The sequence below is a fragment of the Podarcis muralis genome, chromosome 10 (genome assembly GCF_964188315.1).
Source record: "Podarcis muralis chromosome 10, rPodMur119.hap1.1, whole genome shotgun sequence".
In the NCBI taxonomy this organism is placed as follows: Eukaryota; Metazoa; Chordata; class Lepidosauria; order Squamata; family Lacertidae; genus Podarcis; species Podarcis muralis.
In genome coordinates this window covers 8,090,802-8,111,376 of record NC_135664.1, presented here as the reverse complement: position 1 = coordinate 8,111,376, position 20,575 = coordinate 8,090,802, and the positions used below count along the sequence as shown (strand labels likewise).

At 43.6% G+C, this 20,575-nt stretch overlaps 1 protein-coding gene across 2 annotated transcripts in view; it reads right to left on the bottom strand.

The window, feature by feature from the left end:
* PRKAR2B (protein kinase cAMP-dependent type II regulatory subunit beta) overlaps nt 1-20,575 on the bottom strand; it is a 66,191-nt gene that overhangs the window by 36,493 nt on the left and 9,123 nt on the right. Inside the window, exon 2 of one of the 2 annotated variants that reach the window (XM_077935798.1) lies at nt 2,112-2,147. The exons of the other annotated variant lie outside the window; for it this stretch is intronic. Within the exon in view, the coding sequence (XP_077791924.1) occupies nt 2,112-2,147 (36 nt within the window). The remainder of the gene's footprint in view (nt 1-2,111; nt 2,148-20,575) is intronic. 2 annotated transcript variants of the gene reach the window in all.

Below are 20,575 nucleotides of genomic sequence, written 5' to 3'. Positions count from 1 at the left end.
AACTGTGCCATCACAGCTGCTGAGACCAATTATAGCTATGCAATATTTTAAAAAAAGTTGTTAATAGTCACAGTATGTAGACTGGAATATCTGCTAAATAATTAACAGCCTACATTATTGTCAGCAGGTGCTTCTGCAATTAACCTCTGGCTATTTAATTGGTAGCTGTGCCAAGAAAAAGCAAGAAATCCTTGAACGTGCATCCAATACGGAAACTCAAAGCAAAAATATTACAAATATATCACTAGGTTTTAAAGAGAGTAAAGCAGATCCAATGTAGAAAGAAAGAAAGAAAGAAAGAAAGAAAGAAAGAAAGAAAGAAAGAAAGAAAGAAAGAAAGACTCAGTGAAGTGTTTGCAGTCAACAGTTGAACAACCATTCTGATTTTAGGAGATTTACAGAAATTGTTTTTCCCAACTTTGCTTTTGTTGTGCTTAAACTTCACCTTCATTTAAGTTAAAGAAACAATGCTATTGGCTGAAACAATGCTATTGGCTGTAAAGAACACTTTACAATACAAATGAGGTCCTTCACAAGTAACTTGGCACTTTGCAACAGATCCTTTATAATGAGCTCTGCAATATTCTTCACTTTCTGGGTGACTATATAGAAAAATGATAAACCGGCAACTAGATTTGCAGAGGTTGCCTAGATCAAAATTTACAGAGCAGAAGGCTTAAATCTATTCAGCATTCAGTCACAAATGAAACATCTTCATATTTTTGCTTTTAGTTTGTATTTAGGAGCCTGATTCAAATGAATAAAAGTATTAAAGTTCAATCCTTGGTGAGCCTTCATATTGGTCTCTGACATTGGGGAAAGAAGGTGGCAGGTTGATAAAGTTGTTCACTCTGAAAATAATTGTGGAAGAGAACGGTATGTGTTTATGTCTCCTTGATCAAGAAAATATGTGTGTGTGTTCTCCTGTATGTTAGATATGATGAAAATATCTGAGCGTTCTGAGGTGCAAACATGTTTTTCTATCATTGCTGCACAACAGCCACTTCAAAACTCTTCATGCCACTTGGACACCTATGCTGTAAACTTACAAAATGTCCAATGCTTTATTTATTATTTTACTTGGAGCGTTTGTACCTCGCTTTACAGCCCAAAAGGGCTCCCAGAGCAGCTTAAGGTAAAGGTAAAGGGACCCCTGACCATTAGGTTCAGTCGTGACCGACTCTGGGGTTGCAGCGCTCATCTCGCTTTACTGGCCGAGGGAGCCGGCGTACAGCTTCCGGGTCATGTGGCCAGTATGACTAAGCCGCTTCTGGCAAACCAGAACAGCGCACGGAAATGCCGTTTCCCTTCCCGCCGGAGTGGTACCTATTTATCTACTTGCACTTTGACGTGCTTTCGAACTGCTAGGTTGGCAGGAGCAGGGTCCAAACAACGGGATCTCACCTAGTCGCGGGGATTCGAACCGCCGACCTTCTGATTGGCAAGTCCTAGGCTCTGTGGCTTAACCCACAGCGCCTCCCACGTCCCATCCCAGAGCAGCTTACATACAATCAAAACAAGACAGTCCCTACCCACAGGCCTTAGATTTAAATGAGAAAAACCCAAGGGGCAGTGAGGAAAGAGGGGAGGAAGCCTGGGCACCAATTTCCAACACCGGATGTTCCTATGATGGCCAGCTGGCACAGTTTGGAGGAAGGAGGTACCTGATGAAGGTGATGAAATGAGACCTAATTCCCATCTCCCCCATTTAGGCAGCTAGATTGGCTGCCCCCAAATGACAGTTGAGGGGAGAAGAGGCCTGATGGAGCTGGCCTGTCACAGCAGTCGATGGCGTGAGCTGTGGTTCACAACTTTCCCAATCAGTCTGTCCCCTGGCTAGTGACATTTCACTTTCTACTCCAACAAGGATCAGAAGAACCATCTGCAGTTTCTGAGTCACACGTCGGTCATAGGTTTTTAATAAAGCTTTTTTTAAAAACTAAACAAAGCACCATTAAGCGTGATGAATTAATATTTGATTTTACATCCCTTTCTTTGATTAGCGTTTTGATTTCTCTCTCTCGTTATAAGACAATATTAGCATACTTAAATAAAATAGGGGGGAGCTTTGTTACAATAACAACAAAAGCATGCAAATACAGGAAACTCACCTGACGCCCTTCTAATGAACCGGTTTATGACTGGAGCTAAGAGAAACAAACAAACAAAAAAGATGTTTTGTTAGAAAATTCTCACAGAGTACTTTACAGAATACAATCTCTTAGCTATGTGAAGTACATTTCTAACATACTGCAGTTACTACAGTTTGTTTGTGTGTACAAATATATATATTTGTTGAAATGTGCACTTGATACATAGATACAACGGTAAAATAAATTTCTCAAAATGTCACTTCATGATGAAATTTAAAAGAACGAGAGACTTGCAAGCAACGATTCTGGGGACCAGCGTGAGTCATGCGAAATTTACTTCTCTTTTGTCCCTCTAATCCACAGTCCGCCAACCTTCAAAACCACATTGTCTTTTCCCTGCCTATGTAAGGACTCATTCACAATGTCATTCTTATTGTTTGTATGTGCAAGGACTTTAACTCAGGAGTGTAATCAGCCATTTGCCAGCTAACGCAGGCTAGGTCCTGAATAACAGAACTCCAGGCCGGGGAAAGTCACATTCTATCAGAAGAGTAGCCATGCTAGATCTCTCGAGGGCTGTAAGTGAGGGCACAGACAGCTGAAAGAGCATTATAACACTGTGACCCTCCACTGAGACCTCATTTCCAATGACTTGAGAGGAGGGGGATAGTTGCAAAAATTTATCTGCAAGTTTGACACAAGCATTTCTTAATGTAAAGTATTGCAACGTGAAGTATTGCTCACAATTAAATTTGCACTGAAAGAAAAAGTTCCATGATGTGCATCACTTCATAAATGATGTGAAGAGTGCAGTGAGTTAAAAAGCATCGGCACAATGAAAAAATATATATAAAAAATAAAGCCTTACTTCCTCAAAATGTGGCTACTGGCTTCAGGCAGCCAGTAGTAACTCTTGAGATTCAAATTCTCAGTCTCAGGGATGGGGAAGCTGTGGTTTTCCAGATTTCTGGGTTTCTGGGCTCCAGCTCCCCTCCCATCCATATGACCAAAGTAGCTCAGCCCATTTTATGGGGGGCGGGGAGAGACTGAGTAGTGTAACAACCCTATAGTCCAGTGGTCCTTTCCTGATGTGCTGCAGTTGCATTTTTTAGGGCAATGAGGGAGGGAGCTGTGAAGTGGATTGTAGCTGCATTGCAACTACCGAAGGGATGAAGGGGGAGAATTGAGGGTTTCAGTGAAGACTTGGGAAGCACAGGAGGAGAAGGGGGGGAAGTCCTATTGTACCGGCTCCAGCTGTTTAGTAGAATCAAACCCAAGGTCTAGTTGCCAGGTCTACCTCTCAAGAACTAAAGGAGGGATAGACCTGGAATACAAGTTTCTCAGAGGCTAGGCCTAGCCAGGCTTCACCCCTGCTCAAAGCACCAGAAATGGCAGGCCTGTTCTCAGATTTTACTTATGCTTTATGTACAGTATTTTCTGTACCACCACTCCGGAAAGACCAGCAGATGTCCATGGCCAGATCTCCTTTACAAAACTTGTGATGAAACACCTTTCATACATTTTGAATTTTCAGTTACTTGGTACAGCAGATAACTAGTCACGGAGTAGCAACATAAACAGTAAACGATCTATTTCCCCCCTCTTTTTTTTATAGCAAACTATTTCTAAAGTGTTTATACTCATTCTGCCTTTATAGTAATCCCACTCTGCACTTAATAAAGAGTATGAGTAAGGTCACTGAATTTCAACTGTGTCTTTGAAATTTCCGTTTCTAATTACAGATGTACACTACTATTAAATGTTACCAAGGGAGAAATGTTACAAAATGCAAAATATGATTCTTTTTTGTTCTCCAGCTGCTCTTTCCTGTAGTATCTGCACCTTCCCTTGTATAGGATACTCACCTCAGGATTGCACCCACAGGCCATTCCCTACTGAATGGATTGGCTGGTGCACAAACAGCCCCTTCCATTATCAAAATGTTACATATTTATTTTGAAATATGTATCATGCCATGTGGCATAATAGAGCCTCATGGCAACTAGCAATCACCATTCAAAAGAAACAACCACCATTAATACATAATTGAATAAATGAAACCCACAATCTAGAAGCCTTAAAAAAATTTAAAGTTACACAATGCAGCTGCAAAACACAAGCTGGAATTAAAGGGGTTTGGGATTTTTTTAGGGGTGGCCAACTCCCAAGAGACTGCGCAGTGATCTACCCCCTTTCTTGGGGTTAAGGTCAAAGTTGTTGAGGTTTTGGGGGTGCAGGGTAAATATGTTATATGCTGAGCTTTTTCTTTAGGGGAGCCAAAGTTGTTGGACACACCATTCTTCTTCAATGCACTAACCCAATGGGCAACTTGCATTTTGCCACTGTTGAGAATGCCCTGGGCCTTGTTCCTGCAAAGCTAATTTAAATAAAGGACAGGACTCAAAGAAGGCCATAACCAAAATGTATTAGTGTATGTTTCAGATCAGGGTATATGGAGAAGGTTCTCCCAAGGGTAAAAGGTAAAGGTAAAGGTACCCCTGCCCATACGGGCCAGTCTTGACAGACTCTAGGGTTGTGCGCTCATCTCACTCTATAGGCCAGGGGCCAGCGCTGTCCGGAGACACTTCCGGGTCACGTGGCCAGCGTGACAAGCTGCATCTGGCGAGCCAGCGCAGCACACGGAAACGCCGTTTACCTTCCCGCTGATAAGCGGTCCCTATTTATCTACTTGCACCCGAGGGTGCTTTCGAACTGCTAGGTTGGCAGGCGCTGGGACCGAGCAACGGGAGCGCACCCCGCCACGGGGATTCGAACCGCCGACCTTTCGATCGGCAAGTCCTAGTCGCTGAGGCTTTAACCCACAGCGCCACCCGCGTCCCATTCTCCCAAGGGTACCTTGAACCAAGTGCATTTATGGCTTTAAAAGCTAATACAGTGATTGGGGGTGGGCTGGGAAGTATAACAGCAATGGACAACACTGCAGGGTTGCTGTGAATACAGTGGACACTCCGGTTGCAAATGTGATCCGTACAGGAGGCACGTTGGCAACCCGCAGCATCCGCAACCCACAGCGCCGCGTCTGCACATGCGCAGGTTGCGAGTTGGTGTTTCTGCACATGCGCGAGTGCTGAAACCAGGAAGTAACCCGTTCCAGTACTTCCGGGTTTCGGTGTGCCCATAACCCGAAAACACGCAACCTGAAGCATCTGTAACCCGAGGTATGACTGTACCATCTCATCATCACTCAAATCCCCAACCTGCACCATAGGAGTGAAATATTACTGGACTATACTACCAGTATAAAGTACTTTCTCAAACATCAGCCTGACTCCCACCCTGCAATACTCCAAGTGAACTATTGTTCCTTTGTAGGTTTTTGTGTGTGTGTTTCTTATTTTGCTTTGCCAATTCATGAGCAGTTGGGAGTGGGTGATGCTTATTCCGACTGGGTCTTTCATTCATTTGACTTGATCTCATTCTCAAATGCATTTGTCCTCTGCAAAGTAATCCTTCACTGTTTGGCCTCGCTCTGTAAGAAGGACCCATGATCACCCCTTCTCTCCGTATTATGGGTACATAAACCATACATCTGACGAAGTGGGCTCTTGCCCAAGAAAGCTTATGACACAAAAGATACCGCAAGACTCTGTTGTTTATAACCAAGAGAACTGCTGGGAAGGCAACACCAAGACTGTGAAGCACATTAAAAAATAATGTATAACGAATTCCAAATTCTTTCAATCAAATACAGCCCTTTCAAACTCTCAATTTACCAACAGTATATAACCCTGTTTGGCCATCAGTATTATATGTAAGCAGATTATTCAATTACGCCAACAACAATAACTTTAGCTGACACGTGATTTTAGGCTTTAAGAGCTGGTGACACCATAGAAAACAGCTTCCAAATGAGCAAAGTCTAACCCAACAGCTAATACTTCCTTACCATCTTCATATCTATTTTGAACTTTGCAAGAAACCAAAATATGACAAATGTTGTTTTCCACTAAACAGCACCCATCTTCTCTGGTTAAGAGATTCAAGCTGATACCTTCAGTGACAGTTTGCTTTAAAGCGCAACTCACTCTGGCAAACAGGGGAAACATTTTGGTCCCCAGGGAACTGCTTTCTGTCCTGCTGCACAAAACCATGACTGCTGTTTGCAGCAAAAGGCAGAGACAGCGAAGACAGCAAGGGAATAGCCATGAAAACCAAACCACCCTCTTGGCATTTTAATTAAGGCCATTTCCAATACGAGGGTGAGGGGATTGCAAATCTCCAATACTAACACAGTTTTTACAAGAAAGCTCAGGTACAGTTGCTGCTTTTAAAGATATCCAGGGTGTTGAAACTATTGTGATCTTTTTTAGGGAAGTCAGGGCAGGGTGGGGGGGGCCACACAGAGAGGCAGAATAAACAACACGGGGGGGGGGGGGAAATGGAGAGCAATTCTCTGCTGTATACACCAGACCAGCAACTCGTTTTACAGGACGGCCATGAGGAGGCTGCTGTGGGAAACGCATCATCCTACCTCACAAGTATTCTTATTAGCATCTCCTTCTTCCTATATACATAAAAACGTAATGCTGTCAACGTGCAACCTCCATTCAAGGATTTGTAGCGCAGCGTCACAATCCTGGGTGTACAAGAGGTCAGGGTAGGAGAAGGAAGCAAAAGAGAAGCCAAGTTGCACAGCAGAAGTAGCCATGGCATGGGAATGAGAAGGCAGAGACAATAAGAAGGGGGAAGTGGTGGTTTAAAACAATGGCAGACGTCTGAGGTTTTGCCTGTAAGTTGCCTTGTGTCCAGCCAGGCAGGGAAGAAGACCGGATATAAATAAACAGAATTGCAACAACTGCAGTGTATCTGAAGAAGTGTGCATGCACACGAAAGCTCATACCAAGAACTAACTTAGTTGGTCTTTAAGGTGCTACTGGAAGGAATTTTTTTTTTTTTTTTGTTTTGACTATGGCAGACCAACACGGCTACCCATCTGTAACTGCAGCGTCAAGGTCACTCTGAAGTTGAGCAATTTTTTCCTCGAAGGGTATAGCCACATCAGGTCCTCAAATGCTCCAGATGTTCCTTCCCAGCAAAGGGAGCACACCTAGCCAAAGGAGAACAAATGGGTGGTAGTTTAATTCTTTATTGGCAAGGTACTCAATTACAGCATCTCCCAAGGTGCACAGGAAATACAAGCCATTTCTGCTATGTAGCTAGCTAGGCACCTACTCCCCAGGCTAGTGCCCTGAAGTGGACCACTGAAGCAACAGCGTAACCACGCCTCTCGCGAACTTAAATCCCTTCACCAGAGTGAAATGTGCGCTGCGCAATCAGCCTGAGACTTCTTTGGCATGGTAGCTGCTGCTGCGCCTGGCAATTTAAGCCCCTCATTATCCTTGGAGACAGGGGAGGAGGGGGTGGAGAAGATCGTAATGGCCAGATTCTCTCAGGGACTGTTCTCTTCCTTCCCTTCCTGATCCTTCCTTCAACTCCTCCCCTGCCTTTGACAGCCCCGACTCTTCCTCTTCCCCCAGCCCCGAGTCCTGCCTCATGGGTGGGAAAAGAACCCCACAAGTCCCTGGCCTCTCCCTCTAGATCTTCCTCCAGCTCCCTTGCCTCCTCCACACACCCCTCAGAGCCCCACCGGTTCTTGACAGTCGGCGACCTCCAGATGTTCTAAAATAACTCTGCCAGCTGGCTACTAGAGGGTGCAATGCCAGCTGTAAAAATGAGCCATCTTCACAACCCACACTGCCACATGGTAAGCATAATTTTGTGCATTAACCAGTGTTTGGTGGGCTTTGCCACCTATGCTCTCTACTCTTTGTCTGTCTTGCTTCATAGCTCAAGGCTCCCCAGAATTCCAAGGAACCCAAACACTGGAGAGAACTCTTAGGAGCAAGAACGTTTTCTGTTTCATCTAACTGTTCCACAGCAAGACCAGAGCACCAACATGTCTGTCAGCTTTCTTGGCTGCAAAGCCCCCACCCCCCAGCATTCAGGAAACACATCAGGTTCCATGAGTCTCCAGAGGCAGAGTAGCCCCTCACACTTACAGAGGGAAATTGCCACTGTCAGTCCAAACTTCACCAGGTAATGGTTTGACCTTGACAAGAGAGTGCATTGTCCATCGCTCATATCACTTGGGACAAGTTGTTGTTGTTTAGTCGTTTAGTTGTGTCCGACTCTTCGTGACCCCATGGACCAGAGCACGCCAGGCACTCCTGTCTGAAAACTGCCTCCCACAGTTTAGTCAAACTCATGCTGGTAGCTTGGAGAACACTGTCCAACCATCTCGCCCTCTGTCGTCCCCTTCTCCTTGTGCCCTCAGGCCCCTTCATGGATCACTGCCTTGCCATGGCAAAGGGGCTTGAATAACTCAGAGAAGCTAGGAGCTATGCCGTGCAGGGCCAACCAAGATGGACAGGTCATAGTGGAGAGTTTTGACCAAACATGATCTACCTGGAGCAGGAACCGGCAAGCTACTCCAGTATCCCTGCCAAGAAAACTCCATGGACAAAGACTTCCACAAATTCTTTCGGAAAGCAAAGATTGATTTTCATGGGGTTCAGTGCTTCCATAGCTAAACTATAGCACTGAACACTCCCAGGACATTCACTGGACTTTAACAGTCTCTATTTTCCCTTGCACAAAACCCCTCTAAGTAGGTCAGTGTCATCCCCATTCACTGCGGGGACAGATGAAGCTGAGATATTGATTACTTAGGATCTCTCCACAGTCGTCCTAGTTCCACTGAATTCTAAAGCATTTATTTGTTCCATTTGTACTCACAGTGGAATATATGTGAGGTATGTTAAACTAAGAGGCAGTGAATGGCCCAAGTTCACACAGTGAGCTTAATGGTGGAGTCCAGGTCACCCGGCTCTTAGTCCATAGGAAGGCTTCTTCTGCAAACAGGTGTCTGCATTCAATTTAATGGAGAGGATAGGTTTATAAACACACCTTTCACTCCTGCGAATTTTCCTCTCCCGCTGAAATGAAGACAGAATCCCTCGAGGCTGGACAATTCAGCATGCATACTGCAGCTACTGAATTCATAGAAGTTTGGAGAAAGGGGAAAGGACCTCTCAGACCCAAGTTTAACAAAAGTGATGGCAGTGGTGAAAAAACATTTGTTCTAACTTGAAACACTGGCTGCACAGCGGTAGAAAAAGAAAGATGCAGCAAACCTCAAAGTTCACTGACTAGACAAGGAAGTCAGTTTTGAAATATTATAGCTCAACCGGTGTTATGATTTCTGTTGTGTTCTTTTGCCTTACTGTTGAATCTGCTTATGTGCAAAACGAAAGCATGACATCTGTACATAAATGGTGGTGAAAAACCCAAGCATTTCTGTTTAAATAAACTTGATAATTACACTACAAAACAGTTTTCTTCAGGCACATGTTCTTGCCTTTCAAAGAGAAAGTGCTATGCTATTGTTTCGTTGCTAGGGAGACTGACTTGCGTCATCAAAAGTATTCTGCACCTATGAGCATGCCACGTTTTTTTCTTAAGGTCTATGCACCCGAGCAGCAGCTAATTGAAGAGGGTCAGGTGTTCAAAGTTCTCTGCATGCAGCATCTGTGACTGAAGACAGCAGGAGCTATCAGATCTAGTGTGCTTACCCAAGTACCTAACTGGATGCCACAGCATGACCCCAAAGTGCACCTAATTTACATACCTAAGCAAGGGCTGCATAAAGCTGAGAATCTTTGAAAATCTACTCTGCCTTATGGAAGCTTCAGGCATGCTTCTACTGCATCAGCGCCTGCAATTCCTTGTATGCATGCCACTTCCAAGACAGGCAAATATTACAGCAGCAGGAGGAAGGTTCCCTTTCTGTATTTGAAGTGCATAATAAACGGGGAGAGAGGGAGGGTAGCCTTCATCTCTTCCGATGACGTCACTTGCTCAGCCAAATCCAAGCGGGTAAAATTTAATATTATGCATAGAAACAGAAGGAGGGAAGGGAGAACATGGAACATGGAAGCACAGCTCAGAGATGGGGGGAGAGTGTGAGAGATGCCAAGAGCCCGTCCATTCCTGCAACATGCTTGATCCCATTGCAATTTTCCTGACAGAGCACAACTGATAGACAGCTGCAACTAGAATTTGCCCTGCTCAATGAGAAAATGTTTTTTTAAAGGGTTTACTGTGTTCTTATCTCTTTGTGCATTTTGTTCCAATTAACACTATCTCTACTACTTGCTAAACATGATAGCTCCAGCATTACATTGTTTTCATGGCATATGTGCTTTCCCCACTCAGTTGTTAACTATCAGTTGAAAGTTGAAATTCAGTACATATACTTAATGCCCTGGCTATTGTGCAGAATTTTAATAAATATTTATGGAGTACAGTGATACCTCAGGTTAAGTACTTAATTCGTTCCGGAGGTCCGTTCTTAACCTGAAACTGTTCTTAACCTGAAGCACCACTTTAGCTAATGGGGCCTCCTGCTGCTGCAGCAGGTACTATTTCTGGGTTAGCGGAGTCTGTAACCTGAAGCATATGTAACCTGAGGCACCACTCTATTAGGCAGATCTGGAACTTTGCAATAACTCAAACATCTACATCTCTTTCAGCAACCATCACCATTGTATATATATATATATAATTTGTATATGTTATTTCATTCAATATCCTTCACTACCAACCATCTGTTAAGTAGGAGGAGGAACCTACACATGGTCACGAAGTTTCACATTGTGACTACAGTGGTGCCCCGCAAGACGAATGCCTCGCAAGACGAAAAACTCGCAAGACGAAAGGGTTTTCCGTTTTTTGAGTCGTTCCGCAAGACGAATTTCCCTATGGGCTTGCTTCGCAAGATGAAACGTCTTGTGAGTTCGTTTCCTTTTCCTTAAAGCCGCTAAGCCGTTAATAGCCGCTAAGCCGCTAATAGCCATGCTTCGCAAGACGAAAAAAACCGCAAGACGAAGAGACTCACGGAACGGATTAATTTCGTCTTCCGAGGCACCACTGTACACATTAGCCGTAGCAGTCCGACATAGGTCACTGACAACTTCATTTGGTCTTTTCTAAAGAAGCAATTACCTGGATTCAGAAATCATATATTACCCCTTCACAAGTAATGAATTATAGGACCTCTATTGCCCCCCCCCAAGTTTTGCTCCTATACTTTATATCCCAGGGTGTAAAAAAAAAATCTACAATTGCCAGTATCAATAGCAGCCATTTGAGTACAAGAAAGTCACAACGGTGACTTATTAATTAAAATCAGCACAACTAGAGAGTTTGATTCCAACTACACAAAATGGGCCAAAAATGCTCCAGGTGATCTATGCAGTTCTTCACTATTAGATGTAATCTAGAATAGGAAAGCTGCTGTCCTCTCACATTGCTCTAGGAACAAAATGGCGCCCATATCACAAGGTGTGTCTTTGTACATAGAGTGTAGATTGTACATAGACAATAGATTGGGGTAGACAGGCCTATGCAGAGATGTTTGTGTCAATTTGCCCCCCAAACAGAATGAAGTTAAGGAAAAGAGAGGGGCCGTTCTGTGCCAGACCAAATAACCACCCACAGGGACTGCCCTTCTAGCATTCGACCCCAACGCTTTCCAAGCCATTTGACACCTCTCTGTTCCACTGCTGAAACACAATGATCCGAGAGACTGCCTCCTTCCCGGCAAACCCTCTCTCAGGTGTTCAGATCAGCAGAGGGGGCCATCTTGGTAACCCTACTGTCCCTAAATTGTGGAATTCCCTCCCGACAGAGGTGGGTCTGGCATCTTCACTACACAGCTTTCAGTGAATGTTGAGGACACACCTCTTCACCCTGGACTTTGAGACCTGAGGTGTGTGTTTTCAGAATTCCTGTGACTGTCTCACCTGTTTTTAACACTGAATTTTAAAATTGTTGTAAACTGCCCTGGGACCTGCTGGGGAAAGTAGGCCTGGGTGATGTAGCGATCCTCGCCCAGGACAGGTTTAAGGGTCAAAGCACAATGGCATCTTCACCCAGCAGTAGATCACAGGTGAAACCACTGCCATTCCTGAGTCCCTCCACCACCAGCGCCCAGAGCACCGGGGGGGGGGGGGAGAGCTGCATTGTGGCCTTGTGGGGCTGGGGGCCAACGCAGCTTCCTTCTTCCTCCGCTTTTCAACATTGCGATGTATCCCTATATTGTGATGTTTAGCTGGTGATACACTGTGGTGTTAAAAAGCTGTTATCACCCAGCCCTAGTGAAGGACAGGTAATACTACTACTACTAATAATAATAATAATAATAATACTTCAAGACAGTGGTAGGTGCCTAAAGCAGCCCCTTAGGTTTCTCTAGAGTAGCACCATCTTAAAACACAATGGCACCACCATAAAAAAGAAAACCAAGCCAGACACATCAGATACCAGGTGCCATCTTGAAAACATCTTCTGTGGAAGTAGTAAAGGCTGGAGACTTCACATAGTTGATAGGGCATAAGCTAGTAAGAATGTATTTGGTTTTTTAAGAAATAAAACTACTCTTAGTAATAGTGCAGCCTTTTCATATATTGAAATGAACATGAATTCATATTGATTCCTATAATTTGCTTTTGGGCCACAGACTGGTTTTAAACTCAGATAGAAGCCATTTTTAAATCAATGATACAACTCCTGGCACCGAACAGAAATAATTTTGCATCCAACAGCAGTGGAGCTGCTAAACAAACAAACAAAGTTAGTTGACTTTGAAAGCCAACAATAAAGATCAGGTGTTCTGTAAATAATATTGACATTCCTATAGCTTGCTTTTTCAAACATGTACATGCCACACACACTCTTCACAAAGCAAAAAACAAACAAACTTTTTGTTTCCTGTTAGTGGTGTCAGCAAACTTATAGTTGGGATCTAGTAAATTCAGAATTCACCAGATCCCATCCTCATTACAAGCTGACACCAACGTCCTTCTGAAATTCAGTTCTGCTTCATATTCCAGCATCCCCTACCAGTTATTCCTACTTCCCAAACCAAGTGGAGAAACTGGTATCATGAAGATTCAATGGTGCAAAGTCAGGCCTTGAAGGCCTCATCCTTAAGGTCCAATCCTCCCAAACAAGTCGGCGGGGGGGGGGGGAGTAATTTTATCTCAGAAGGAAATTAAAAATCCAGGGTCCAGACTTTCAGGATAAATTAACAAGGCCTCTCCTGCCTGCAGGGAATTCTTCCTGCTGTCAGCTCTCATCCCCTTTTGCATTTGCTTAGGAAGGAGGGGAACTGGTAGGGAAGACTAGGAATAAGTTCCCCTAGGCATGTGAAGCAGACAAATTAGATCGAAAGCTTGGAAACTTTCTCCCTAGCGATCAGATACAAATATTACTAGGCAACCCCTTTGATCTCTGACAGAGTGTTAAATATAAATATAAAAGAAGGCAATTCTAGTAAAATAAAATCTGCCAAGTATTGAAAAAATTGGGCCTCGGTTCTGAAAACTATGGGAGGGGAAGCTCATTAATCTCACACTAAACAGCTGGGATCTACAAATTCATAAGTAGCCTCTGCATTTTCACTGTATGGCACAGTAATATCAAACAAATATAGGTCACAAGATGTAGATGCAGTAATTTCCCTAAACATGACTGGCAGAAGCATGACGTGTTTTCCAAAATATATGAAGTTACTACCTTATATACCTACTCCTATCATTGGTCTACCTAATTCCAGTACTGTCCACTGCTGTCTAAGGTGCCAGGTACCCAACCTTGTTTCTTAAAATATTTTTAACAGCTGATTCCAGGGACTGAATCCAAGATCTTCTATGTGAAAACCGTACCTTGTGCTGGGAAACCAGCCCCCCATACTGCTCTGGGCAGGTTATGTACATACAATCATCATCATCATTTTATTTGTATGCCGCCTTTCCACAGTTAAAAACAATGCTCAAGGCGGCTTACAACACGACAAGATTTACATAATTACAAAAGTCACAAACAATAAATAAACCACATTTTTTAAAAAATGCACAATGAAATGGGAAACAATTTCCACATAAATCAAAATCTAAAACTAAGAATACAGCATTAATATCACAGTTTAAAATGACATTGGTAAAAAATAACAGCAATTTAACAACAACAACAACAACAACAACAGAGCCCTCTCTGCCCAGCGGTGGCGGCAGTCCATTATGGAGCCTGTCAGGCCCTGCCCTAGTCCAGGTGGTGAGTGGCAGGACTGGGGCTCTCAGGCGCTAAGCCTGTAATATATACAGCAGACTTTTGCTACTATATTTTGCTACATGAGCACAGACTCCAATCCTGATTCAGTACAGCGATAACTCTATAAACACAAAATAATGAAGGAAGGAAGGTAGTAACTGCTTCAGGGTGTAAGTCCTGTGCATGCTTTACAAACACACACACACAAATACATATCAAGAGATGCTCACTCTAGTGTTTGAGTCATGGTGTGTGTGTGTGTGTGAGAGAGAGAGAGAGAGAGAGAGAGAGAGAGAGAGAGAATATCATAGAATCATAGAGTTGGAATAGACCACAAGGGCCATCGAGTCCAACCCCCTGCCAAGCAGGAAACACCATCAGAGCACTCCTGACATATGGTTGTCAAGCCTCTGCTTAAAGACCTCCAAAGAAGGAGACTCCACCACACTCCTTGGCAGCAAATTCCACTGTCGAACAGCTCTTACTGTCAGGAAGTTCTTCCTAATGTTTAGGTGGAATCTTCTTTCTTGTAGTTTGGATCCATTGCTCCGTGTCCGCTTCTCTGGAGCAGCAGAAAACAACCTTTCTCCCTCCTCTATATGACATCCTTTTATATATTTGAACATGGCTATCATATCACCCCTTAACCTCCTCTTCTCCAGGCTAAACATGCCCAGCTCCCTTAGCCGTTCCTCATAAGGCAATATGCAAACAGCAAAAGATTTATTGAAAAAGATCCATGAGTTTCACAGGAGACAGGTTACAAAGGTGCATATTTCTAATGCTCTCAGGCAGAAAGGCATGTGCTCAACTGAGCTGATGGTGCAGAGAAGTAAAACCGGTAGGTCTCATCAGCTATTAACTGTCTTGACTGAAGGATAGACTCAGCTCTGGAAGTTTTCTAGCAGGCAGTGGCACAAGATAGGCTCTCTGAGGTCACCCGACTCCCAGGGCCAATGTTCTGGCTAGAACTATGCGAAGATCCCATCACCAGCAGCCCTCGTGGTACAAGAAGCCAGGAACCGATGCCTGATATGCACCCACACCCAGTTCATGCCCCAGAGCATCCTACATGTGCCTGGAACAACCACATCAAAATATACACCTATCTACTGCAGCATGGCTGTGCCTCTGAAAACTTGTTTTGCACTTCCCATGGTACAGCTTGAAATGCAATGAAAACCCACAAAACTCATTTGCATGGAGACCATGACCTCAAAAACAAACAAATGATGAAGTTCACTACAGGTAACAAAAGCTCTACAACAGGGATCAGCAAACTTTTTCAGCAGGGGGCCGGTCCACTGTCCCTCAGACCTTGTGGGGGGCCGGACTATATTTTGAGGGCATAAAATGAACGAATTCCTATGCCCCACAAATAACCCAGAGATGCATTTTAAATAAAAGGACACATTCTACTCATGTAAAAACACACTGATTCCCAGACTGTTTCAGGTTAAGAACAGACCTCCGGAATGAATTAAGTACTTAACCCAAGGTACCACTGTAAAATTATTTTTCTTGTTTTCAATAAAACAAGAACTTACAATAACAATTTTATTATTTATACCCCACCCAACTAGGGTATAAATACACATGGATATTCTTGAAGATGTTCAGAGCTTTGCATTTGCACTACAACAGTGTGGCTTAGGTTAAAATTTAATGCTTAGAAAAAATCAAAACAATTCGGCCATTAAAAATACAAAAACAAAAAAAAATCCAATTCGAAATGAGAAACAGACGAACGCTTCTATGGCATGCACAACAATCTAATATGAACTGGGTTTCTCCAAACCAAGGACATTCTTAACATGTTTTATTTATTGCCTGCACTGGGGCCATTTCAAAAAAGCTTTGCTTCGGAACTGAGCAATGTAACAAGAGAGATCACATTAAGATGAAGCGAAAAACAGAACTGCATGCATCTTGCAACAATTTTCCTGCGTTTCCATAAGGCAAGAAACAGTAATGGCTGTGCCACTTCCCCTTTGGCCGAGATTTACAGAAACCTCCCTAGACACGCGGCAAAATGGAGAGGAACAGCAAGAGATCAGCTGCCTCCATCTCTAACACTGAACTTGGTGACATCACTGTCTCATACTCTCTCCTTTATCACTTACTGTAAACACTTGAGGCAATTAAAACGCAGCAATCCACAAAAAGCACTTCCCAAAGATCAACCACATTTTATCCTCCAACAGCTTTTCAAACGAAAGAACAGAGATGGCACTCCCTAAAAGATGCTCGCTATGGCAGAATTAGATCATAGGACGATAATGGTTCCCTCCTAACCATCCATTTACTGTGCCGTTTAAGACATGTGAATGTGTGGTCTCTTCTCCCCAAAGTATTCTGTTCCTAGCAAAAATAATTTACACTTGAGCAGGGAAAGGGAACCTGCAGACCTCTATAAATGTTGCTAGACTCCAGTTCCCATCATCCCTAAATATTGGCAATGCCGGCTGGGGCTGATGAGAACTGCAGACGACCAATTTTCTCCACCTGTCCTAGAGGGGGAAATCTACTTCTAAGCTTTTCCTCCTCCCTTCAGTTCTTCTCTTCTAAAAAGAAAATAAAAACCCATGGGTCCTACCCAGCTAGATTTAACACAGAGTAGACCCACCAAAACTGGCTTAATTTAGCCATGTCCATTGATTTCAATGGGTCTATCCTAAGTGTCTAATGCTGAATACAACCCAAAACCCAACCATTTTATTTTATGATCTGGGAACTGTCTCGTAAATGTACTGGAACAGAGAGCCTCCTTTCTTTCTTTCTTTCTTTCTTCCTTCCTTCCTTCCTTCCTTCCTTCCTTCCTTCCTTCCTTCCTTCCTTCCTTCCTTTCCCACTCATGTGGACCTCCTGGGAAATGGGATGGAGGTAAAGTGTCAGCCTATTTGTACATTTTCCTGGTGGAAGAGAAGCACCCGCTGAAATGGGCTCTCATGTTCAACAATTAAAAAGCAAGAAAGCCCTACTTGAAATTATGCCTACACGCATGATAAATCCCGGTCTATTAAAATGTAAACTAAAAATCATGTTGTACAATGCACTTCTTCTTTAGAAGAGAAAAATGCTGTTTCACTTACATTATACCAAACAGGCAGCACCAAAAACAAAAAACAAACACCTAGAACTAGTTCAACAACGGGTGGGAGGGGAATCAGAAAAGCAAACTTCTTGTTGTTCCTTGATGCAGAACTCAGTGCTTGAAATGTATTCAGGTTGAAATGCACGCGTTCTTTATATTAGATTTGTCTTATATTTTTGTTCCATCTATATTCAGCTATTATTATTATTATTATCATCATCATCATCATCATCATCTCTTAAATTTATATACTGCCATTCGTCCTTAGATCTCAAGGTCATTCGCAGCATAAAAATACAACAGAAGTAATAATAATAATAAGGGACGCGGGTGGCGCTGTGGGTTAAACCACAAAGCCTTGGTCTTGCCAATCAGAAGGTCGGCGGTTCAAATCCCCGTGACGGAGTGAGCTCCCGTTGCTCGGTCCCTGCTCCTGTCAACCTAGCAGTTCGAAAGCACGTCAAAGTGCAAGTAGATAAATAGATACCGCTCCAGCGGGAAGGTAAATAGCGTTTCCGCGTGCTGCTCTGGTTCACCAGAAGCGGCTTAGTCATGCTGGCCACATGACCCGGAAGCTGGCTGCGGACAAACACCGGCTCCCTCGGCCAATAAAGCGAGATGAGCGCCGCAACCCCAGAGTCTGTCACGACTGGACCTAATGGTCAGGGGTCCCTTTACCTTAATAATAAACAAACAAACAAACAAACAAACAAACTTTTATTTGTATCCCACCCTCCCCAGCTGAAGCCAGGCTCAGATCGGCTAACAACAGTACAGGGGTTCTCACACTTTCTACCTCCAGGTTCCACTTGAGATGGCTAAAAATTACTGAGGTTTGCCAATCACAAAATGGTTAATCCAGAGGCCTAAGTGGAGAAGGCTTCTTTCTTTTATATCTTCCCTGCACATCCCTACATGCTTCTCAAAGTATTTTTACCCATCTCCAGGAATTTCTTCTCCAATGTTCCTTTCACACTTAACTTGTACCCTATGCAACCCCCCCCCCACCCTGCCAGTTTCTCTCTTTGCTCCTCCCTGGTCCTTTTACATGAACTTCCTTCTCCTACAGCAAACTTCCTCTTACCCTTTTCTATTCCCAGTTTATTATTAAATATTAACCTTGCTTCTCGTATTCCACTTTCCTTCAACAACTCCTCTGTCCCTTTCCTCTCGGAGGAGAGCTACCTTCCTCCCCTCCTCCCTGCCTGCAAACGTCTCCATCTCTGAAACTACCTTTACTCAGGACGCAAGGAGTTGCTGTTTCTGGCATTGGTCCAGCTGAGAAGCTAGTAGGGCAGGACAGGCAAGGAAAAAGGTACTGTGCAGACAGTGGCATTGGGGACCACCTGAAAGCGGTCGAAGACCCCTGGTGGATCCTGGCTCACTAATGGATAAATACTGGTTTATACACGCATCTATGTGGAATGACTAGAACGAGTAACTTGCTTTAGGCCTCAGGGGACACCTAGGCTTTTAAGAGTTGCACAGAATGGGAAAGTCCGTCAGATGCTTCTCCCTTTCCCTGCAATGCTCCCACCTGTACCGCTCAGTACTGTGATGGGGAAAGTCTGCTTCTGTCAGGGGCAAGCCAGCAGTAAATCACACTGAGCGAGTTGGAGTTAACTCTTTCTTAGCAATACCAGGATCTGAACAGGAGTGTCAGGCCAAATGAGCACAGCAGCTCATCTCCAGCAGGCACACTGTTGAATTTCTCCCTGTCACACAGTTCTTAGCATGCACAGGAGCACAGCCAGAAGACAAGCGGTTCTGCAACTCTAGTCTGAGGATTCCAATCACAGGGGTAGCTCAGACATAATACCAAACCACAGACCTTGGCTGGACATTCAGATTCCTCTTCTCCTTGCTATTCCCCTCATGTGTCCATTTCCTCCCACCTTTCCTGGTTTGAGTCATGCCAGTCTGCCATTTCATTCAGACAAATACTGGTTTGTGTTGCCTTGCAAGCCTGTAATGGAAACCAGGGCATGATTGTGTGAGCCTGAGGATCCAGCCAGAGTCAAACCATGATTTTGCTTACCATATGTGGTGGGATTGCAGCAAAATCAAAAAATTTGGGAAATGATATATAATGAGTTGAAGAAAATGTTCCATTTAACGTTTGTAAAAAAAACCTGAAGCATTTCTGCTAGGGATTGTAGGAAAAGACCTGCCAAGGAAACTAAAAAACATCTTCATGTATGCGACAACAGCAGCAAGAGTCCTAATAACACAAGGATGGAAGAATGAGGAAATCCCGACTAAAGAACTGTGGCAAGAGAAAGTGATGGACTATGCAGAACTGGTGAAACTGACACACAAACTACGTGACAAGGACAACTGTGACTTTAAAGAAGAATGGGAACCTTTTACAAAGTACTTAAAGAAACAACAAAATGAACTGGACTCCTTGGCAGGTTTTGAATAAACATTCACAAAGTTTTTATTGGTAATAGATGGATAGATGATAGATAGATAGATAGATAGATAGATAGATAGATAGATAGATAAATTAAGGATTCATACAATGTTATAATATGCAGAGAACCCTATGTGTTGAGAAATCAGAGAGGAGCTGAGGGAAGTCTGGGGGTGGGGTGGGTTTTTCTTTGGGGGGGGAATGAGGGGGGGGAGAGAAGAAGATTATGTATTTTGGATAAATTCTTATGTTGAAATTCCTAATAAAATTCTTAAAAAACAACAACAACAAAATCCATGATTTTGCTAAACCACTTTTTAAAGAAATGCATTCGTTTCTACCACTTTGTTTACCTGGCCCTGGGGTTCTTTCTAGTCAATCAATTTGTGTAACACAGGGGTTGCCAACCTGGTCCCTAACGCTCGCTAGTGGGCGTTTCAGGATTCTAGGTGGGCGGTAGTGGGTTCTACAGCACAAGCTGAATCTTCCTTCCATCCAGCACTGGTGGGCGGTAAGGAAATTTTACCATCAAGAAAGATGCATTAGTGGGTGGTAGGTATAAAAAGGTTGACTACCCCGGGTGTAACACATTCAGCACAACATCAAATAATTACTTCTGAAAGCCCCGAAATGCAAAAGACTATGGCCCCAGTTCAACTTCATTTGCAGACAACAAGTCGTGTGGGGTCCTACATGAGGATCTCCATCTCAATTAAATGATGTATCCAGATTTTTTAATGAGGCCTGGAAGAGTAATGTAATGCATATGAGGAATGTACAGCCAGTTGTGTCCCTGCTATGATTAGCACAGAATGATGTTTACGCATAAGCGTTTCTCTT